The sequence below is a fragment of the Phalacrocorax aristotelis genome, chromosome 19 (genome assembly GCF_949628215.1).
Source record: "Phalacrocorax aristotelis chromosome 19, bGulAri2.1, whole genome shotgun sequence".
Taxonomy (NCBI): domain Eukaryota; kingdom Metazoa; phylum Chordata; class Aves; order Suliformes; family Phalacrocoracidae; genus Phalacrocorax; species Phalacrocorax aristotelis.
The window spans coordinates 1,806,446-1,828,894 of NC_134294.1; the positions used below are offsets into that span (position 1 = coordinate 1,806,446).

Sequence of the window (22,449 nt, forward strand, 5' to 3'; positions counted from 1 at the left end):
AGGCCCCGACCCTGACGCGCCCGCTCCAGACCCCGACCCCGACGCGCCCGCTCCAGACCCCGACCCTCACGCGCCCGCTCCAGACCCCGACCCTGACGCGCCCGCTCCAGGCCCCGACCCCCACGCGCCCGCTCCAGACCCCGACCCCCACGCGCCCGCTCCAGATCCCGACCCTGACGCGCCCGCTCCAGACCCCGACCCTGACGCGCCTGCTCCAGACCCCGACCCCCACGCGCCTGCTCCAGACCCCGACCCCACGCGCCCGCTCCAGACCCCGACCCTGACGCGCCCGCTCCAGACCCCGACCCCCACGCGCCTGCTCCAGACCCCGACCCTCACGCGCCCGCTCCAGACCCTGACCCCGACGCGCCCGCTCCAGACCCCGACCCTCACGTGCCCGCTCCAGACCCCGACCCCCACGCGCCTGCTCCAGACCCCGACCCTCACGTGCCCGCTCCAGACCCCGACCCTGACGAGCCCGCTCCAGACCCCGACCCCCACGCGCCTGCTCCAGACCCCGACCCTCACGCGCCCGCTCCAGATCCCGACCCCGACGCGCCTGCTCCAGACCCCGACCCTCACGCGCCCGCTCCAGACCCTGACCCCGACGCGCCCGCTCCAGATCCTGACCCCGACGCGCCCGCTCCAGACCCCGACCCTGACGCGCCCGCTCCAGACCCCGACCCCCACGCGCCCGCTCCAGACCCCGACCCCCACGCGCCCGCTCCAGACCCTGACCCCGACGCGCCCGCTCCAGATCCTGACCCCGACGCGCCCGCTCCAGATCCCGACCCCGACGCGCCCGCTCCAGACCCCGACCCTCACGCGCCCGCTCCAGACCCCGACCCCCACGCGCCCGCTCCAGACCCCGACCCTGACGCGCCCGCTCCAGGCCCCGACCCTCACACGCCCGCTCCAGACCCCGACCCTCACGCGCCCGCTCCAGGCCCCGACCCTCACGCGCCCGCTCCAGACCCCGACCCTCACGCCCCCGCTCCAGACCCCGACCCTCACGCCCCGCTCCAGACCCCGACCCTCACGCGCCCGCTCCAGGCCCCGACCCTCACGCGCCCGCTCCAGGCCCCGACCCCCACGCGCCCGCTCCAGACCCCGACCCTCACGCGCCCGCTCCAGATCCCGACCCCCACGCGCCCGCTCCAGACCCCGACCCTGACGCGCCCGCTCCAGGCCCCGACCCTCACACGCCCGCTCCAGGCCCCGACCCTCACGCGCCCGCTCCAGACCCCGACCCCCACGCGCCCGCTCCAGACCCCGACCCTCACGCGCCCGCTCCAGGCCCCGACCCTCACGCGCCCGCTCCAGACCCCGACCCTCACGCGCCCGCTCCAGACCCTGACCCCGACGCGCCCGCTCCAGACCCCGACCCTGACGCGCCCGCTCCAGACCCTGACCCCGACGCGCCCGCTCCAGATCCCGACCCTGACGCGCCCGCTCCAGACCCCGACCCTCACGCGCCCGCTCCAGACCCCGACCCTCACGCGCCCGCTCCAGGCCCCGACCCTGACGCCCCCGCTCCAGGCCCCGACCCTCACGCGCCCGCTCCAGACCCCGACCCTCACGCGCCCGCTCCAGACCCTGACCCCGACGCGCCCGCTCCAGACCCCGACCCTGACGCGCCTGCTCCAGACCCCGACCCTGACGCGCCTGCTCCAGACCCCGACCCCCACGCGCCCGCTCCAGACCCCGACCCTGACGCGCCCGCTCCAGACCCCGACCCCCACGCGCCTGCTCCAGACCCCGACCCTGACGCGCCCGCTCCAGATCCCGACCCCGACGCGCCCGCTCCAGGCCCCGACCCTCACGTGCCTGCTCCAGACCCTGACCCGACGCGCCCGCTCCAGATCCCGACCCCGACGCGCCCGCTCCAGGCCCCGACCCTCACGTGCCCGCTCCAGACCCCGACCCCCACGCGCCTGCTCCAGACCCCGACCCTCACGTGCCCGCTCCAGACCCCGACCCTGACGCGCCCGCTCCAGACCCCGACCCCACGCGCCTGCTCCAGACCCCGACCCTCACGCCCCCGCTCCAGACCCCGACCCCGACGCGCCTGCTCCAGACCCCGACCCTCACGCGCCCGCTCCAGACCCTGACCCCGACGCGCCCGCTCCAGATCCTGACCCCGACGCGCCCGCTCCAGACCCCGACCCTGACGCGCCCGCTCCAGACCCCGACCCCCACGCGCCCGCTCCAGACCCCGACCCTGACGCGCCCGCTCCAGACCCCGACCCTCACGCGCCCGCTCCAGACCCCGACCCCCACGCGCCCGCTCCAGACCCTGACCCCGACGCGCCCGCTCCAGATCCTGACCCCGACGCGCCCGCTCCAGGCCCCGACCCTGACGCGCCCGCTCCAGACCCCGACCCTCACGTGCCCGCTCCAGACCCCGACCCCCACGCGCCCGCTCCAGACCCCGACCCTCACGCGCCCGCTCCAGGCCCCGACCCTCACGCGCCCGCTCCAGATCCCGACCCTCACGCGCCCGCTCCAGGCCCCGACCCTCACGCGCCCGCTCCAGGCCCCGACCCCCACGCGCCCGCTCCAGACCCCGACCCTCACGCGCCCGCTCCAGACCCCGACCCTGACGCGCCCGCTCCAGGCCCCGACCCTCACGCGCCCGCTCCAGACCCCGACCCTCACGCGCCCGCTCCAGACCCCGACCCTGACGCGCCCGCTCCAGGCCCCGACCCTCACGCGCCCGCTCCAGACCCCGACCCCCACGCGCCCGCTCCAGACCCCGACCCTGACGCGCCCGCTCCAGGCCCGACCCTCACGCGCCCGCTCCAGACCCCGACCCTCACGCCCCCGCTCCAGACCCCGACCCTCACGCGCCCGCTCCAGGCCCCGACCCTCACGCGCCCGCTCCAGACCCCGACCCCCACGCGCCCGCTCCAGACCCCGACCCTCACGCGCCCGCTCCAGACCCCGACCCTCACGCGCCCGCTCCAGGCCCCGACCCTCACACCCCGCTCCAGGCCCCGACCCTGACGCCCCCGCTCCAGGCCCCGACCCCGACGCGCCCGCTCCAGACCCCGACCCTCACGCGCCCGCTCCAGGCCCCGACCCTCACGCGCCCGCTCCAGACCCCGACCCCCACGCGCCTGCTCCAGACCCCGACCCTCACGTGCCCGCTCCAGACCCCGACCCTGACGCGCCCGCTCCAGATCCCGACCCCCACGCGCCTGCTCCAGACCCCGACCCTCACGCGCCCGCTCCAGACCCTGACCCCGACGCGCCCGCTCCAGATCCTGACCCCGACGCGCCCGCTCCAGACCCCGACCCTGACGCGCCCGCTCCAGACCCCGACCCCCACGCGCCCGCTCCAGACCCCGACCCCCACGCGCCCGCTCCAGACCCCGACCCTCACGTGCCCGCTCCAGGCCCCGACCCCCACGCGCCCGCTCCAGACCCCGACCCTGACGCGCCCCGCTCCAGGCCCCGACCCTGACGCGCCCGCTCCAGACCCCGACCCTGACGCGCCTGCTCCAGACCCCGACCCCCACGCGCCTGCTCCAGACCCCGACCCCACGCGCCCGCTCCAGGCCCCGACCCTCACGCGCCCGCTCCAGACCCCGACCCTCACACGCCCGCTCCAGACCTCGACCCTCACGTGCCCGCTCCAGACCCCGACCCCCACGCGCCCGCTCCAGACCCCGACCCTGACGCGCCCGCTCCAGATCCTGACCCCGACGCGCCCGCTCCAGGCCCCGACCCTCACGCGCCCGCTCCAGACCCCGACCCTCACGTGCCCGCTCCAGACCCCGACCCCCACGCGCCCGCTCCAGACCCCGACCCTGACGCGCCCGCTCCAGGCCCCGACCCTCACGCGCCCGCTCCAGGCCCCGACCCTCACGCGCCCGCTCCAGGCCCCGACCCTGACGCCCCCGCTCCAGGCCCCGACCCTGACGCTCCTGCTCCAGACCCCGACCCTGACGCGCCCGCTCCAGGCCCCGACCCTCACGCGCCCGCTCCAGACCCCGACCCTCACGCGCCCGCTCCAGACCCCGACCCTCACGCGCCCGCTCCAGGCCCCGACCCTCACGCGCCCGCTCCAGACCCCGACCCTGACGCCCCCGCTCCAGGCCCCGACCCTGACGCGCCCGCTCCAGACCCCGACCCTGACGCCCCCGCTCCAGATCCCGACCCTCACGCGCCCGCTCCAGGCCCCGACCCTGACGCGCCCGCTCCAGACCCCGACCCCGACACGCCCGCTCCAGACCCCGACCCTCACGCGCCCGCTCCAGGCCCCGACCCCCACGCGCCCGCTCCAGACCCCGACCCCCACGCGCCCGCTCCAGACCCCGACCCTGACGCGCCCGCTCCAGACCCCGACCCTCACGCGCCCGCTCCAGACCCTGACCCCGACGCGCCCGCTCCAGACCCCGACCCTGACGCGCCCGCTCCAGACCCTGACCCCGACGCGCCCGCTCCAGATCCCGACCCTGACGCGCCCGCTCCAGACCCCGACCCTCACGCGCCCGCTCCAGACCCTGACCCCGACGCGCCCGCTCCAGACCCCGACCCTGACGCGCCTGCTCCAGACCCCGACCCCCACGCGCCTGCTCCAGACCCCGACCCCCACGCGCCCGCTCCAGACCCCGACCCTGACGCGCCCGCTCCAGACCCCGACCCCCACGCGCCTGCTCCAGACCCCGACCCTCACGCGCCCGCTCCAGACCCTGACCCCGACGCGCCCGCTCCAGATCCCGACCCCGACGCGCCCGCTCCAGGCCCCGACCCTCACGTGCCCGCTCCAGACCCCGACCCCCACGCGCCTGCTCCAGACCCCGACCCTCACGTGCCCGCTCCAGACCCCGACCCTGACGCGCCCGCTCCAGACCCCGACCCCCACGCGCCTGCTCCAGACCCCGACCCTCACGCGCCCGCTCCAGACCCTGACCCCGACGCGCCCGCTCCAGATCCTGACCCCGACGCGCCCGCTCCAGACCCCGACCCTGACGCGCCCGCTCCAGACCCCGACCCCCACGCGCCCGCTCCAGACCCCGACCTCCACGCGCCCGCTCCAGACCCTGACCCCGACGCGCCCGCTCCAGATCCTGACCCCGACGCGCCCGCTCCAGACCCCGACCCTCACGTGCCCGCTCCAGACCCCGACCCTGACGCGCCCGCTCCAGATCCCGACCCCGACGCGCCTGCTCCAGACCCCGACCCTCACGCGCCCGCTCCAGACCCTGACCCCGACGCGCCCGCTCCAGATCCTGACCCCGACGCGCCCGCTCCAGACCCCGACCCTGACGCGCCCGCTCCAGACCCCGACCCCCACGCGCCCGCTCCAGACCCCGACCCCCACGCGCCCGCTCCAGACCCTGACCCCGACGCGCCCGCTCCAGATCCTGACCCCGACGCGCCCGCTCCAGGCCCCGACCCTCACGCGCCCGCTCCAGACCCCGACCCTCACGTGCCCGCTCCAGACCCCGACCCCCACGCGCCCGCTCCAGACCCCGACCCTCACGCGCCCGCTCCAGGCCCCGACCCTCACGCGCCCGCTCCAGATCCCGACCCTCACGCGCCCGCTCCAGGCCCCGACCCTCACGCGCCCGCTCAAGGCCCCGACCCCCACGCGCCCGCTCCAGACCCCGACCCTCACGCGCCCGCTCCAGACCCCGACCCTGACGCGCCCGCTCCAGGCCCCGACCCTCACGCGCCCGCTCCAGACCCCGACCCTCACGCGCCCGCTCCAGACCCCGACCCTGACGCGCCCGCTCCAGGCCCCGACCCTCACGCGCCCGCTCCAGACCCCGACCCCCACGCGCCCGCTCCAGACCCCGACCCTGACGCGCCCGCTCCAGGCCCCGACCCTCACGCGCCCGCTCCAGACCCCGACCCTCACGCCCCCGCTCCAGACCCCGACCCTCACGCGCCCGCTCCAGGCCCCGACCCTCACGCGCCCGCTCCAGACCCCGACCCCCACGCGCCTGCTCCAGACCCCGACCCTCACGTGCCCGCTCCAGACCCCGACCCTGACGCGCCCGCTCCAGGCCCCGACCCTCACGCGCCCGCTCCAGACCCCGACCCTGACGCGCCCGCTCCAGGCCCCGACCCTCACGCGCCCGCTCCAGACCCCGACCCTCACGCCCCCGCTCCAGACCCCGACCCTCACGCGCCCGCTCCAGGCCCCGACCCTCACGCGCCCGCTCCAGGCCCCGACCCCCACGCGCCCGCTCCAGACCCCGACCCTCACGCGCCCGCTCCAGATCCCGACCCTCACGCGCCCGCTCCAGGCCCCGACCCTCACGCGCCCGCTCCAGACCCCGACCCCCGACGCGCCCGCTCCAGACCCCGACCCTGACGCGCCCGCTCCAGACCCCGACCCCCACGCGCCCGCTCCAGGCCCCGACCCTCACGCGCCCGCTCCAGACCCCGACCCTCACGCGCCCGCTCCAGACCCCGACCCTGACGCGCCCGCTCCAGGCCCCGACCCTCACGCGCCCGCTCCAGACCCCGACCCCCACGCGCCCGCTCCAGACCCCGACCCTGACGCGCCCGCTCCAGGCCCCGACCCTGACGCGCCCGCTCCAGGCCCCGACCCTCACGCGCCCGCTCCAGACCCCGACCCTCACGCCCCCGCTCCAGACCCCGACCCTCACGCGCCCGCTCCAGGCCCCGACCCTCACGCGCCCGCTCCAGACCCCGACCCCCACGCGCCCGCTCCAGACCCCGACCCTGACGCGCCCGCTCCAGGCCCCGACCCTCACACGCCCGCTCCAGACCTCGACCCTCACGCGCCTGCTCCAGACCCCGACCCTCACGCGCCCGCTCCAGGCCCCGACCCTGACGCGCCCGCTCCAGGCCCCGACCCTGACGCCCCCGCTCCAGGCCCCGACCCCGACGCGCCCGCTCCAGACCCCGACCCTCACGCGCCCGCTCCAGACCCCGACCCTCACGCGCCCGCTCCAGACCCCGACCCTCACGCGCCCGCTCCAGGCCCCGACCCTGACGCGCCCGCTCCAGGCCCCGACCCTGACGCGCCCGCTCCAGACCCCGACCCCCACGCGCCCGCTCCAGACCCCGACCCCCACGCGCCCGCTCCAGACCCCGACCCCCACGCGCCCGCTCCAGGCCCCGACCCTCACGCGCCCGCTCCAGATCCTGACCCCGACGCGCCCGCTCCAGGCCCCGACCCTCACGCGCCCGCTCCAGACCCCGACCCTCACGCGCCCGCTCCAGGCCCCGACCCTCACGCGCCCGCTCCAGACCCCGACCCCCACGCGCCCGCTCCAGGCCCCGACCCTCACGCGCCCGCTCCAGGCCCCGACCCTCACGCGCCCGCTCCAGACCCCGACCCTCACGCGCCCGCTCCAGACCCCGACCCTCACGCGCCCGCTCCAGGCCCCGACCCTGACGCGCCCGCTCCAGACCCCGACCCTGACGCGCCCGCTCCAGGCCCCGACCCTCACGCGCCCGCTCCAGACCCCGACTCTCACGCGCCCGCTCCAGACCCCGACCCTCACGCGCCCGCTCCACACCCCGACCCTGACGCGCCCGCTCCAGATCCCGACCCTCACGCGCCCGCTCCAGACCCCGACCCTCACGCGCCCGCTCCAGACCCTGACCCCGACGCGCCCGCTCCAGGCCCCGACCCTCACGCGCCCGCTCCAGACCCCGACCCCCACGCGCCCGCTCCAGACCCCGACCCTCACGCGCCCGCTCCAGACCCCGACCCTGACGCGCCCGCTCCAGGCCCCGACCCTGACGCGCCCGCTCCAGACCCCGACCCCCACGCGCCCGCTCCAGACCCCGACCCTGACGCGCCCGCTCCAGGCCCCGACCCTGACGCGCCCGCTCCAGACCCCGACCCCCACGCGCCCGCTCCAGACCCCGACCCCCACGCGCCCGCTCCAGACCCCGACCCTCACGCGCCCGCTCCAGGCCCCGACCCTCACGCGCCCGCTCCAGGCCCCGACCCCCACGCGCCCGCTCCAGACCCCGACCCCCACGCGCCCGCTCCAGGCCCCGACCCTCACGCGCCCGCTCCAGACCCCGACCCTCACGCGCCCGCTCCAGGCCCCGACCCCCACGCGCCCGCTCCAGACCCCGACCCTCACGCGCCCGCTCCAGGCCCCGACCCCCACGCGCCCGCTCCAGACCCCGACCCTCACGCCCCCGCTCCAGATCCCGACCCTCACGCGCCCGCTCCAGGCCCCGACCCCCACGCGCCCGCTCCAGACCCCGACCCCCACGCGCCCGCTCCAGGCCCCGACCCTCACGCGCCCGCTCCAGACCCCGACCCCCACGCGCCCGCTCCAGACCCCGACCCTGACGCGCCCGCTCCAGGCCCCGACCCTGACGCGCCCACTCCAGACCCCGACCCTCACACGCCCGCTCCAGACCTCGACCCTCACGTGCCCGCTCCAGACCCCGACCCTCACGCGCCCGCTCCAGGCCCCGACCCTCACGCGCCCGCTCCAGACCCCGACCCCCACGCGCCCGCTCCAGGCCCCGACCCTCACGCGCCCGCTCCAGGCCCCGACCCTGACGCCCCCGCTCCAGGCCCCGACCCTCACGCGCCCGCTCCAGACCCCGACCCTCACGCGCCCGCTCCAGGCCCCGACCTCACGCGCCCGCTCCAGGCCCCGACCCTGACGCGCCCGCTCCAGACCCCGACCCTCACGCGCCCGCTCCAGGCCCCGACCCTCACGCGCCCGCTCCAGGCCCCGACCCTCACGCGCCCGCTCCAGACCCCGACCCTCACGCGCCCGCTGCAAATATTTACCCTTACCCACCCGCTGCAAACCTCCGCGCTCACACGCACCCTGCAAACACCGACCCCTACACGCGCGCTGCAAATCCTCTCAGGAGCGCCGCGCGCCGCAGCGCTCACGGTCCCACGCGCCCCCCCCCCCCCCGTACCGTGTGGTTGGCCCCGCACGCCACGTCCCGCACCACCACGTTGGGGACGGGCAGGATCTGCCCGTCCTTGGTCTTCTCGATGAAGATGGCCACGCGGCGCGGCACCAGCTCGCAGTCGTACTCTATCCGCTGCGCCCGGGCGATGAACTTCCCATCCGAATTATGCCCTGCAAGGTTGGCACCGGCATGCAATCGGGGTGCCCCGAGGCTGCGCCCCGTTATTTCCAAGCCGGCTGCACAAACCCCCTCTCCGCTTGCAACCCCCTCTTTTACTTGCAGCTCCCACCCCGCTATTTTCGCTGGAGGTAAAGGGGAGGGATGCTTTGGTTGCCCAGATGGGGAAACTGAGGCAGGGAGCCTTTCCCCTCCCCCTCCAACCCCGTGACATACATAAAATTGTAGCAAAGCACCCCAAAAAAGCACCGTACCCAGCTGCCCGTACTCGGGGCACCCGAAGGAGTAGAGGTTGCCTTTGCAATCCATGATCATGCTGAATTCGGCCCCGCAGGCCAGTTTGGTGATGGGCTGCCCGTTGTACATGATCTGCAGGAAAAGCAGAAAACAGGGTAAAATAGAGAAAAAAGCCAAAAAAAAAAAAAAAAAAAAAAAATCATTTCCCGGGGAGGGGGGAACCTCCAAAATCCTGAAATCTGGGGTTTTGCTTTAAATTCTTGCGCTTTATTTTCCCGCCGCAGCTGCAGATGAATCCCCGCCCCCGAGGGAAGCTCTTGCAGCCGAAAGGGGTTTGGGCTCCGCTAGGGATTTTTCTTTTTTTCCAGTGAGAAACCCCCAAATCCGCCGTTTTTCCCGCCAAACCGCGCGAGGCGGAGCAGAGGGAAGGAGCGGCGGTACCTGCGTAGGGCTGGGCACGGCGTCAGTCTGGTTCCCCAGCCCCAGCTGCCCCATTTTATTCTCCCCGAAGGCAAACACGGAGCCGCTCTCTACAACGCAAAAAAAATAAATGTTTCGGGGGGCAAAAACCGGGCCGGTTTCGGCCAATTTTCCCCCAAATGTGAGGGGTTCGGGGTTTTTTTTTTTTCCCCCTCCCCGATACCTGTAAGCGCCAGCGTGTGGTTCCGGCCGCAGGCTGCCAGCACGATGGCTTCGCCCCCCAGCACCTCGATGAGCTTCGGGGCTTCCACCCGCTTCGTGTCGCCGTGCCCCAGCTGCCCTTTCTCATTGCGACCTGACACCCCCCCCCCCAAAAAAAAAAAAAACCAAAAAAAAAAATCCCTTTTTTGCAGCAAAACAGGAGGACGAAGCCTCCCGGCGTCACGCCGCGACGCACCCCGGGGGGGCTGGGTTTTTTGGGGGTGCTGCCCGCCCGCCCGCCCCCCCCCCCCCCCAGCCGCTCACCCCAGCTCCAGAGCTTGCCCTCGGCGGTGATGAGCAGGCTGTGAGCGGCGCAGGGCCCCGACACCACGCTCCGCACCTGAATACCTGAGAGACACCCGTACCTGTGCGGCCCCCACAGGTTCTGGCCCAGATTACGATACGCAACTGTATTCCAAAAAAAAAAAAGGAAAAAAAGAACGCAAGTGAAAAATGAATTAATAAAAAAATTAATTAACTAGAAACGCGTTAAAAATAAGCAGGAAAATCACGGCAATTTAATATAAAGGGATAAAAAAATAAGGGGCGGGTTCATTTCGCTTCGCAGGAGAGACGGTGCTCGCCAAGTTCTGGCCCAGGTTACGACGCCCGACCGTAACGCCTCCCAAAATTAATGAATAAAAACATGAATTAAATAGAAAACGCATAAAAAAAAAACCAAGCGGGAAAATTTGACGCAATATAAAGGCGTGAGAAATAAGCAGCGCCTTTGCTCTGCTTTGCCGGAGACCCGGCGCACCCCGAGTTCTGGCCCAGATTATGCTACCGTAAAACGAGCCCTCCAAAATATTAATTAATAAAAATACTAATTAAATATAAATGCATTAAAAATAAGCAGAAGGAATTCATTAAATATAAAGGCATTCAAAAATACGCAACGCCTCTATTTTGCCTTGCAGGAGACCCCGCGCGCCCCGCGACCCCGACGGCAACGTGCAACCGGTTTAAAGCAACCCCAAATATTAATTTAAAAAAAATATTAAATATAAATGCATAAAAATAAGCCCCCCCCCCCCCCGAATTAATTACAACGTTAAAGGCATAAACAGGGGGAGGCGTCGCCCTGCGGCCCCCGCGCCCCTCACCTTGCTGCTTAGGCACTTCTTTGCGGCCGATCAAGTCCCAGTTGGTGGCTCCGAAGATGAGGAGCTGCCCCCGGCACTTGGCGCCCTCGAGCTTCTGCAAGGGGCCGCGACGCCGTCAGTGACCGGGGGCGCGGGGGGGACATCGGGGCGCGGGGGGCATCGGGGGCACGGGGGGACATCGGGGCGTGGGGGGCATTGGGGCGTGGGGGGCATCGGGGGCGCGGGGCGACACTGGGGACACTGGGGCGATCAGGGACACTGAGGCATGGGGGGACATTGGGGGCGTGGGGGGACACCGGGGCGCGGGGGGACATCGGGGGCGCGGGGGGACACCGGGGCGCGGGGGGACATCGGGGGGCGCGGGGGGACACCGGGGGCATGGGGGGACACCGGGGGCATGGGGGGACACTGGGGCGCGGGGGGACATCAGGGGGCGCGGGGGGACACCGGGGCGCGGGGGGACATCAGGGGCGCGGGGGGGACACCGGGGGCATGGGGGGACACCGGGGGCATGGGGGGACACCGGGGCGCGGGGGGACACCAGGGGCATGGGGGGACACCGGGGCGCAGGGGGACATCGGGGGGCGCGGGGGGACACCGGGGGCATGGGGGGACACCGGGGCGCGGGGGGGACATTGGGGGCGCGGGGGGACACCGGGGGCATGGGGGGGACACCGGGGCGCAGGGGACATCGGGGGGCGCGGGGGGACACCGGGGGCATGGGGGGACACCGGGGCGCGGGGGGACATTGGGGGCGCGGGGGGACACCGGGGGCATGGGGGGACACCGGGGCGCAGGGGGGACATCAGGGGCGCGGGGGGACACCGGGGGCATGGGGGGACACCGGGGCGCGGGGGGACACCGGGGGCATGGGGGGACACCGGGGCACGGGGGGACATCAGGGGCGCGGGGGGACACCGGGGCGCGGGGGGACACGGGGGGACATTGGAGACATGGGGGGACATCAGGGACATGGGGGGGACATGTGGGTCACGGTGGGGACACAGAGGGACGTGGGGGGCACGGGGGGGACTCGGGGGCACACTGGGGGCATGGGGGACACTGGGGGCATGGGGGGACACTGGGGGCGCGGGGGGACACCGGGGGCATGGGGGGACACCGGGGGGCGCGGGGGGACACCGGGGCGCGGGGGGACACCGGGGGCATGGGGGACACTGGGGGCATGGGGGGACACCGGGGGCGCGGGGGGACACCGGGGGCATGGGGGACACTGGGGGCATGGGGGGACACCGGGGGCGCGGGGGGACACCGGGGCGCGGGGGGGACACTGGGGCGCGGGGGGGGACATCGTGCAGTATCAGCCCATCCCCAGCCGCCCCCCGCAGGGCCCCGCCCCCCAGCGGGTGCCCCTAGGGACGCGAGGCAAAGCCCCCCCTTGCAGAGCCAAACTGGGGGGGCTCTGCTCTTGGGCCCCCCAAAATGCACCCGTCGGGGGGGGGGTCTGGAAACGGGGGGCAGGAGGGGCGTGGGGTGCAGCCGGCTGCACGGGGGTGACACTTTTGGGAGGCAGTGCAGGAGCACCGTTATGGGGCGCAATTTGGGGGGTGCAATTTTGGGGGTACATCTGGGGGGGGCCGGGGCCGTGCAGCGAAGGGGTGCATTAAGGGGGTGCAATGATGGGGTGTTTTGGGGGGTGTTGGGGCATTAATGGGGTGCGTTAAGGGGTGCAATGGGGGGGTGACGGGGGTCACTAAGGGGTGCAATGAGGGGGTGCATTAAGGGATACATCGGGGGCTGCAAATGGGGGGTGTAAAAGGGGGGTTGCATTAGGGGGTGCAATGGGGGGTGCAACTGGGGCGCAACAGAGGGGTGCAATGTGGGGTGCTATGGGGGGGTGCGACTGGGAGGTGCAAGGGGGGGTGGCATGGGGAAGTGCATTGGGGGGAGCGGGGGGGTGCATTTGGGGGCAAAGGGGGTGTCTAATGGGTGTGTGTTAGTGGGTGCATTAGGGGGTGCATTGGGGTGCAGGGGGGTGTAATGGGGGGTGTTAGTGGGTGCATTAGGGGGTGCATTGGGGTGCAGGGGGGTGTAATGGGGGGGTGTAAGTGGGTGCATTGGGGGTGCATTGGGGTGCACGGGGGTGTAATGGGGGGTGTTAGTGGGTGCATTAGGGGGTGCATTGGGGTGCAGGGGGGTGTAATGGGGGGGTGTAAGTGGGTGCATTGGGGGGTGCATTGGGGTGCAGGGGGGTGTAATGGGGGGTGTTAGTGGGTGCATTAGGGGGTGCATTGGGGTGCAGGGGGGTGTAATGGGGGGGTGTAAGTGGGTGCATTGGGGGGTGCATTGGGGTGCAGGGGGGTGAAATGGGGGGTGTTAGTGGGTGCATTGGGGTGCAGGGGGGTGTAATGGGGGGTGTTCGTGGGTGCATTGGGGGGTGCATTGGGGTGCAGGGGGGTGTAACGGGGGGTGTTAGTGGGTGCATTGGGGTGCAGGGGGGTGTAACGGGGGGTGTTCGTGGGTGCATTGGATGGTGCGTTGGGGTGCAGGGGGGTGTAACGGGGGGTGTTAGTGGGTGCATTGGGGTGCACTGGGGTGCAGGGGGGTGTTAGTGGGTGCATTGGGGGGTGCATTGGGGTGCGGGGGGGTGTAATGGGGGGTGTTAGTGGGTGCATTGGGGTGCAGGGGGGTGTAACGGGGGGTGTTCGTGGGTGCATTGGGGGGTGCATTGGGGTGCAGGGGGGTGTAACGGGGGGTGTTAGTGGGTGCATTGGGGTGCAGGGGGGTGTAATGGGGGGTGTTAGTGGGTGCATTGGTGTGCAGGGGGGTGCGGGGGGGTGTAATGGGGGGTGTTAGTGGGTGCATTGGGGTGCAGGGGGGTGTAACGGGGGGTGTTCGTGGGTGCATTGGGGGGTGCATTGGGGTGCAGGGGGGTGTAACGGGGGGTGTTAGTGGGTGCATTGGGGTGCAGGGGGGTGTAATGGGGGGTGTTAGTGGGTGCATTGGTGTGCAGGGGGGTGTAACGGGGGGTGTTTGTGGGTGCATTGGGGGGTGCATTGGGGTGCAGGGGGGTGTAATGGGGGGTGTTAGTGGGTGCATTGGGGTGCAGGGGGGTGTAACGGGGGGTGTTAGTGGGTGCATTGGGGGGTGCATTGGGGTGCGGGGGGGTGTAACGGGGGGTGTTAGTGGGTGCATTGGGGGGTGCATTGGGGTGCAGGGGGGTGTAACAGGGAGTGTTAGTGGGTGCATTGGGGTGCAGGGGGGTGTAACGGGGGGTGTTAGTGGGTGCATTTGGGGGTGCATTGGGGTGCGGGGGGGTGTAATGGGGGGTGTTAGTGGGTGCATTGGTGTGCAGGGGGGTGTAACGGGGGGTGTTAGTGGGTGCATTGGGGGGTGCATTGGGGTGCGGGGGGGTGTAACGGGGGGGTGTTAGTGGGTGCATTGGGGGGTGCATTGGGGTGCAGGGGGGTGTAACAGGGAGTGTTAGTGGGTGCATTGGGGTGCAGGGGGGTGTAACGGGGGGTGTTAGTGGGTGCATTTGGGGGTGCATTGGGGTGCGGGGGGGTGTAATGGGGGGTGTTAGTGGGTGCATTGGTGTGCAGGGGGGTGTAACGGGGGGTGTTAGTGGGTGCATTGGGGGGTGCATTGGGGTGCGGGGGGGGTGTAACGGGGGGTGTTAGTGGGTGCATTGGGGGGTGCATTGGGGTGCAGGGGGGTGTAACAGGGAGTGTTAGTGGGTGCATTGGGGTGCAGGGGGGTGTAACGGGGGGTGTTAGTGGGTGCATTTGGGGGTGCATTGGGGTGCGGGGGGGTGTAATGGGGGGTGTTAGTGGGTGCATTGGTGTGCAGGGGGGTGTAACGGGGGGTGTTAGTGGGTGCATTGGGGGGTGCATTGGGGTGCAGGGGGGTGTAACGGGGGGTGTTCGTGGGTGTGCTGGGGGGTGCATTGGGGTGCGGGGGGGTGTAACGGGGGGTGTTAGTGGGTGCATTTGGGGGGTGCATTGGGGTGCAGGGGGGTGTAACGGGGGGTGTTAGTGGGTGCATTGGGGGGTGCATTGGGGTGCAGGGGGGTGTAACAGGGAGTGTTAGTGGGTGCATTGGGGTGCAGGGGGGTGTAACGGGGGGTGTTAGTGGGTGCATTGGGGTGCAGGGGGGTGTAATGGGGGGTGTTAGTGGGTGCATTGGTGTGCAGGGGGGTGCGGGGGGGTGTAATGGGGGGTGTTAGTGGGTGCATTGGGGTGCAGGGGGGTGTAACGGGGGGTGTTCGTGGGTGCATTGGGGGGTGCATTGGGGTGCAGGGGGGTGTAACGGGGGGTGTTAGTGGGTGCATTGGGGTGCAGGGGGGTGTAACGGGGGGTGTTTGTGGGTGCATTGGGGGGTGCATTGGGGTGCAGGGGGGTGTAATGGGGGGTGTTAGTGGGTGCATTTGGGGGTGCAGGGGGGTGTAACGGGGGGTGTTCGTGGGTGCATTGGGGGGTGCATTGGGGTGCAGGGGGGTGTAATGGGGGGTGTTAGTGGGTGCATTGGGGTGCAGGGGGGTGTAACGGGGGGTGTTCGTGGGTGTGCTGGGGGGTGCATTGGGGTGCGGGGGGGTGTAACGGGGGGTGTTAGTGGGTGCATTGGGGTGCAGGGGGGTGTAACGGGGGGTGTTCGTGGGTGTGCTGGGGGGTGCATTGGGGTGCAGGGGGGTGTAACGGGGGGTGTTCGTGGGTGTGCTGGGGGGTGCATTGGGGTGCGGGGGGGTGTAACGGGGGGTGTTAGTGGGTGCATTGGGGGGTGCATTGGGGTGCGGGGGGGTGTAACGGGGGGTGTCCGTGGGTGCGCTGGGGGGTGCGATGCGGGGGTGCCAGGGGGAACCGCAAAGGGGCTGCAAATCAGGGGGGCAAAGGGGCGGAGTGAAGAGGGGGAGCAGAGAGGGTGGGCTGGGGGTGCGTTCGGGGGCGCGGCGGGCGGGGGAGCAGGGGTGGGGGGCCGCCCTCCCTCCCGCCGCCCCGCTCACGATGCGCTCCTTGCTGTGCTCGGGCTCGCAGATGACCGCGCTCTGTCCTCTGGCCGCGCCGCCCCCGGCCCCGGCGGCGCCTCCGCCCGCCGCCCCTCCGGGCCTGCCGGGCCGCCTCCCGCCGGGGCTCCCGTCCCGCCGCCGCCGCTCCCGGGGCGCCTCGTCCTCGCTGCTGCCGCCGCTGCTGCCGCCGCCGCCGCCGCCGCCGCCGCCGCCGCCGCCGCCGCCGCCGCCGCCGCCGCGCTCGGGCCGCGCCCGCCGCCTCCCGCCCGCCGCGCCGGGCCGCCGCCTCCCCGCCGCCGCCGCCGCCGCCGCCGCCGCCCCGTTGCCCGGGGCCGCTTCCCAGGGCGGCCCCGCCGCTTTCCTGCGGGGCATGGCGCCTGCGGGCAGGGCCGCGCCGCCGTCACCGGCCCGCCGCCCCCCGCCCCCCGCCCGCCGCCGCGGGGCACAACGGGGGGGGGGGAGCGGGGAGATCCCCCCCCCCACCCCCCCCACCCCGCCCGCTGCCGGCGGCGCTTGGGGAAAGTGTAACCGGGGGGGAATGGGGGTGCGGGGGGGGGTGCGGGGGTGCAAAGGGGGGTGCGGGGGGGGGGGTGCAGGGGGGGAGGAGTGGGGGTGCAAAGGGGGGTGCAAAGGGGGGTGCAAGGGGGGAGGGGTGGGGGTGCAAAGGGGGGTGCAAGGGGGGGTGCAGGGGGGGAGGAGTGGGGGTGCAAAGGGGGGTGCAAAGGGGGGTGCAAGGGGGGAGGGGCGGGGGTGCAAAGGGGGGTGCAAAGGGGGGTGCAAGGGGGGGTGCAGGGGGGGAGGAGTGGGGGTGCAAAGGGGGTGCAACGGGGGGGAGGGGTGGGGGTGCAAAGGGGGTGCAACGGGGGGGTGCGGGGGGGGAGGAGTGGGGGTGCAAAGGGGGTGCAACGGGGGGGTGCGGGGGGGGAGGAGTGGGGGTGCAAAGGGGGTGCAAGGGGGGGAGGGGCGGGGGTGCAAAGGGGGTCAAGGGGGGTGCAAGGGGGGTGCAAGGGGGGAGGGGCGGGGGTGCAAAGGGGGGTGCAAGGGGGGAGGGGTGGGGGTGCAAAGGGGGGTGCAAGGGGGGGTGCAGGGGGGGAGGAGTGGGGGTGCAAAGGGGGTGCAACGGGGGGGAGGGGTGGGGGTGCAAAGGGGGGTGCAAAGGGGGGGTGCAAGGGGGGGTGCGGGGGTGCAAAGGGGGGTGCAAGGGGGGAGGGGCGGGGGTGCAAAGGGGGGTGCAAGGGGGGGTGCAAGGGGGGGAGGGGTGGGGGTGCAAAGGGGGGGTTGCAAGAATGGGGGTGCAAGGGGGGAGGGATGGGGGTGCAAAAGTGGGGTGCAAAGAGAGGGGTTGCAAAGGGGGGGTTGCAAAAGGGGGGGTGCAAAGAGGGGGTGCAAAACGGGGGTTGCAAAGGGGGGTGCAAAAGAGGGGTGCAAAGGGGGGTGCAAAAGTGAGTTTGCAAAGGGGGGGTGCGAAGGGGGGTTTGCGAAATGGGGGTTACAAAGGGGGGGTTGCAAAGGGGGGGTGAAAAGGCGATTTGCAAAGGACGGTTGTAAAGGGGGGGTTACAAAAGTGGGTTTGCAAAGGGGGGTGCAAAGACGCGGTTTGAGAAACGGGGGTGTTGCGGGGGGGTTGGAAAGGGGCGATTTGCGGGGGGGGAATTTGCACGTGGGGGTGCAAAAGTCGGGTTTGGGGGTGCTCGGGGGGAGTGCAGGGAGACTGTAAAGGGGCGATTTGCGGGGGGGCGGTGCAAAGGGGGGGGTTGCAAAGGGGGGGTGCGGAAGAGGAATTCACAAACCGTGGGGGGGTTAAACGGCAGGAAAACGGCCCGGAGACAAAAAGCCCGCCTCCCCCCCCGCAAGGGAAGTGCGGGGAGCTGTGCAGCGGGGGGGGACACACGCGGGATCCCCCCTCCCTTCTCACCCCAACCCCTCCCCGCACCCCCACACCTGCTCTCGGGGGGGCCCCGCTTGTGCTCCTGCCGCCTCTGGCCTTTTTAATTTGCTTGTTTTAGGGGGGCTTTTTTTCCTGGGGGGGGGGGGGGGGGGGGGGGAGGGAGATGATGTTTGGGGGGGGGCGAAGGGGGGGGTTGCAAAAAATAATCCCAGCCCCCTGCGCGGCCGGGGCCGCCCCCCCCGTCCCCATCCCTCTCCCTCCGTCTGCCCCCCCCCCCCTTTTTTTTTTTTAATTTCCCCTTTATTATTGCTGGTGAACAATGGGATCTCTGTCTGGCCCCATTAAACCACGTGGATCCGCCTGCCTTCTCTCTCTCTCTCTCTCTCTTTTTTTTTTTTTTAAGGCTTTTTAAGCCCCCCCCCATCCCTTTTCCCCTCCTCCTCCTCCCCCCCAATTCCCTGCCTCCCCCCCCCCCCCCCCCCCCCCAGTTGCAAACCTGATTTTAGGGCGAAGGGTGCAGCATAAAGAAAGCAACAACTCGGGGCCTTTGCAATATTTTTGGTGGTGTTTCCTGTTGCAGAAAAAAGGAGGTAATTTTTTTTTTTCCCTTTCCTCCCTTAGCGCCCACCCACCAGATGCACTTAAAATGTAAATATGAGCCGCCAGAACAAATGCTACAATACAAAACAGAAACACATGTATGGGCAGGAAAGGGAAAAAAAAAAAATCATCCTGCTTTGGAGAGGAAGAGGCTGCAAAGTCCAGCTCGGCACACACAGCTCCATCTTTAGGACAGGAAGACTCGGGGAGGGTGAAAGCAAAGAAAGAGCGCAAAGGGATTCCCCTTCTGCAGCAGCAGCGGTGCACGCTCCCCGCTTCTTGCTGAGGGAATTATTTTTTTGCAAAGGAAAATGCACACCTCGTTGCAAAGAATAAGTTATTTTTTTTGCAAGAGCGAAGAGTTGCAAAGGGTTTTGTTTTCCGCAAGAAATAAATGCACTCATTGCCTTCATTGCAGTGGTTTTTCCCCCAAGAAATAAATGCACGTATTCCCTTATTGCAAAGTGGGGTTTTTCCCCCCAAGAAATAAATGCACGTATTCCCTTATTGCAAAGTGGGGTTTTTTTACCCCAAGAAATAAATGCACGTATTCCCTTATTGCAAAGTGGGGTTTTTTTACCCCAAGAAATAAATGCACGTATTCCCTTCTTGCAAAGTGGGGTTTTTCCCCCCAAGAAATAAATGCACGTATTCCCTTATTGCAAAGTGGGTTTTTTTTACCCCAAGAAATAAATGCACGTATTCCCTTCTTGCAAAGTGGGGTTTTTCCCCCCAAGAAATAAATGCACGTATTCCCTTATTGCAAAGTGGGGTTTTTCCCCCCAAGAAATAAATGCACGTATTCCCTTCTTGCAAAGTGGGGTTTTTCCCCCCAAGAAATAAATGCACGTATTCCCTTCTTGCAAAGTGGGGTTTTTCCCCCCAAGAAATAAATGCACGTATTCCCTTCTTGCAAAGTGGGGTTTTTCCCCCCAAGAAATAAATGCACGTATTCCCTTATTGCAAAGTGGGGTTTTTCCCCCCAAGAAATAAATGCACGTATTCACTTTCCTGCAGGGAGTTTTGGCAAAGGAACGGGGCACTTCTTCCTCTTACTACAAAGATTTTTTGTGGGAGCAAAGAGGCCCTCACCGTCTTGCAAAGGAAGTTTTATTGCGGAGGGAAGGCACGCTCTGTCGCAGAAAAAAAAGAGATTTTCTTCTCGCAGGAGCGAAGACGCGCTCGCTCTCCTCATCACAGTAATTTTTTTTAACCAGGAGAAGATTGCCTTGCTCGCAAAGAGCGATTTTGCAGGAGGGGACACGTGCGTTTGCCCGAAGCCCCCCAGCAGCTTCACGCGGGGACAGGGCGCCGGCGCCGTCTGGGGCGCGGCTGCGATTCGTGGTACCCCTGCACCCCCGGGGGATGCTGGTGGGCGCCGTTCGCCAAACCCCCGCCAAACCCCGAACCGCCCCCGAAACCCCGGCGTTATTTCCGAAAAATAACCCTGGTGGCGGTTTAAAGGGGGTTAAACCAAAACCTAACCTATTACTTACTGGATCACGCGCGAAGCATCTCGGCGCGGCGACCTCCTGTCCCGCCGACGCCCGGGCGGGATTTGGGAGATCAAAGGTTGGATGTGGAAAAATAGGGCGCGATGCGCTCCCCGGGGAAGGAGGGGAAGAGGCGCCGCGGCCTCGAACCATCGGCACCCAAAGAAAACCTGAGCCGGTGCAACGTCGGGGTTTTTAAAAGGGCTTTTGCTGAGGAGGAATAATTTGGCGGTGGTGATTCCCCTCGCTGCCGGGATGGGTTTCGGCGTGCAGCCCGAGCGCCCCGGCCAAATTCCCCTCCCGTTTACCCGCTTGCCCCCATCAACCCCCGATTTTTGCCTTAAAATTTGGGGTTATTTTAGGGACTGTTTTGCACTTTTTTGTCCTAATTCTAATAAAAATGAAAATTAAAAGCATCACTTCCAGGAGGAGGGTGGAGGCTTGGTGTATTTAGGGATTTTCCGTGATACCGATAACAACGTGGTGTAATTAAAATGCTGCCAGCGCTGGAACCTGGCTGGCTGTCCCTAAAAATGTAATTTTCCCCCCCAAAACGCCCACTGGGTTATACAGGGTGGGTGGGAAGATTTCGAGGCGATCTTGGCAGGTGGCGCCAGGCTGTGGGTTAAACTGGTTTTTCCTGGGATAAGGTAAAACTGGTCTTACCTGCTAATTACTGAGGGTGTCTGGGATGGGAAGCGACTCACCTTGAATAACCTTGGCCTTGCTTTGCCTCCCCCAGTCCTGGAGCCGGCCGCAGGGCTTGCACCCCCGGCCGATGATATTTGGGGGTATCCCTGGGGACGGTGATGTTTGGGGTGCACCCGTACCGATCGGGGAAGGGGGTTTGCAGCAAGACCCTCTGCAAATATCACCCCTTCCCGGGAGGGTGGGTGGCTTTGGGTGCAGCGTGGGAATGGGCGCCGGGGAATTTGCATGCTCTGCCTGCAGCGAGGGAGCGAAAAACCAGCTGGTGCATCCGGCAGGAGATCTGCTGCAATAAATGCAAGTCCCTTCTCATGCTCCTTCTGCAGCTGGGTTTCGCTGCTGGAGGTTTTTAAGCAAGTTGCTGATGCTCTGGGAGGTGATTTATCCTCCGGGTGAAGCGTACGTGGAATTTTCCCAAGCGCTTAGTGCAAGCGAGGGGGGAATTTAAGGTCTGGCTTGCCTCCGACCGGCGGGACGTTGCAGGCAGATGGAGGCTTGGGAGGGTTTTGCTGCCAAAAGCTCTGTTTTGCTGCGAATTATACAGCGGGGAGATGTGGAGGAAGCAAGGGATGAGCTAAAAAACCTGAACGCATGCCTTGCAAGCTTGCATCCACATGCCTTGCATGCTTGTGTCCTCCCTGGTGCGGGTTCGTGCACCTCTGAGGGGTTTTCGGCTGGGAGGCCAGCGAGTAAAACCAGCCCAGCTTCTCTCTTGCCGCCTTGCACCACGCACCAAGAGGTCCGGCATCTTCGCCCGGGGTTTCCAGCAACGCCGTGATGCCACGGAGAGCGGCTTGTGGTGCCTCCCTGCAAGGTCTTTCCAAAGATACTCTGGAGAAGTTGGGACAACTCTTGGAGAAGGTGTCCCAGAGCCTTCCCCAGGAGGATGCCAGCAGAGGGCATCCCTGGACCGGCTCCGTCACCCCAACTACACAGATCTCTAGAAATATATATATATATATATTCACATGGAATGGTTGTACTTGAGCGAACACCCTCCCACACGCACATCGCTCTGCCCCGTATCATGTACAGGCGCACGGCGCATTCGTACAGCTATTGAAATGCCAAACGTTAAAAGTTCCTTCCACGCCCATAAAAACAGGTTTATTGAGTTCCTGTCACATTATAGATTATAAAGCTTTATGGGGAGGGCATAAGCCTGCACAGGGAGGGGTTTTTAATTTTTTGCTGGGGCAGGGTATTGCTTGGGGTTTCCATCTGAAACCAGGCGTCGGGGGCTCTGGCAGGGGGTGGCGCGGGATGAGGCCAGCTGGGCTCCATCAGCAGCACTGGGAGGCGAGGAGGGGCTGCTTATTTAAGGGCTGAGCATGGCTGCAAGCTGTTTGCTTGCCCAAATATCCCGTGGGTCCTTTCCTGGAGGGGTGGAGGTCTGGATCCTGGATACAAAAAAACCCCTCTGGCGGGCAGGATTGAATCGCCGTGACCACGGGTGGGTGGCCCCAGTCCCGCGCTGAGCATCCCCGATCTTTTTTTTGGGTGAATAAAACCACTTTGCTGGAGTTGATGGGCTTTTTTTTGGCTACATGGAGGTTACCCTGGGTGCAAGCAGGTGGTGTAGGAAATTGCTTCCAAGCAAGGAGCTGGAAAAGCACCCTTAATCCTTGCAGGTGTTGGCAGTCCTGCTGGTTATATGCAGCCCCGCATCTCGCAAAGGGGTCTCGGGGTGCGGGGGGGGGGGGGCTCTCGGCT

At 68.4% G+C, this 22,449-nt stretch overlaps 1 protein-coding gene across 1 annotated transcript; it reads right to left on the minus strand.

Annotated features, from left to right (window-relative positions):
* Positions 1 to 8,856: 8,856 nt before the first annotated feature.
* RCC2 (regulator of chromosome condensation 2) lies at positions 8,857 to 18,941 on the minus strand. Its single transcript, XM_075114385.1, has 8 exons — positions 18,432 to 18,941; positions 16,045 to 16,424; positions 11,088 to 11,181; positions 10,246 to 10,389; positions 9,944 to 10,075; positions 9,742 to 9,830; positions 9,318 to 9,432; positions 8,857 to 9,056 (listed from the first exon to the last, which is right to left on the minus strand). Exons 2-8 carry the CDS (start codon positions 16,417 to 16,419, stop codon positions 8,857 to 8,859), a joined length of 1,149 nt encoding a protein of 382 aa, XP_074970486.1. The 5' UTR covers positions 16,420 to 16,424; positions 18,432 to 18,941.
* Between the last annotated feature and the right edge of the window lie 3,508 nt (positions 18,942 to 22,449).

Coding starts and splice junctions, on each gene's coding strand:
- RCC2 (XM_075114385.1), bottom strand. CDS start 16,419: ATGCCCCGCAGGAAAGCGGCGGGGCCGCCCTGGGAAGCGGCCCCGGGC. Junction 10,390..11,087: donor AGAAGTGCCTAAGCAGCAAG/GTGAGGGGCGCG, acceptor TTTGGAATACAG/TTGCGTATCGTAATCTGGGC. Junction 9,831..9,943: donor CCACACGCTGGCGCTTACAG/GTATCGGGGAGG, acceptor TTTGCGTTGTAG/AGAGCGGCTCCGTGTTTGCC.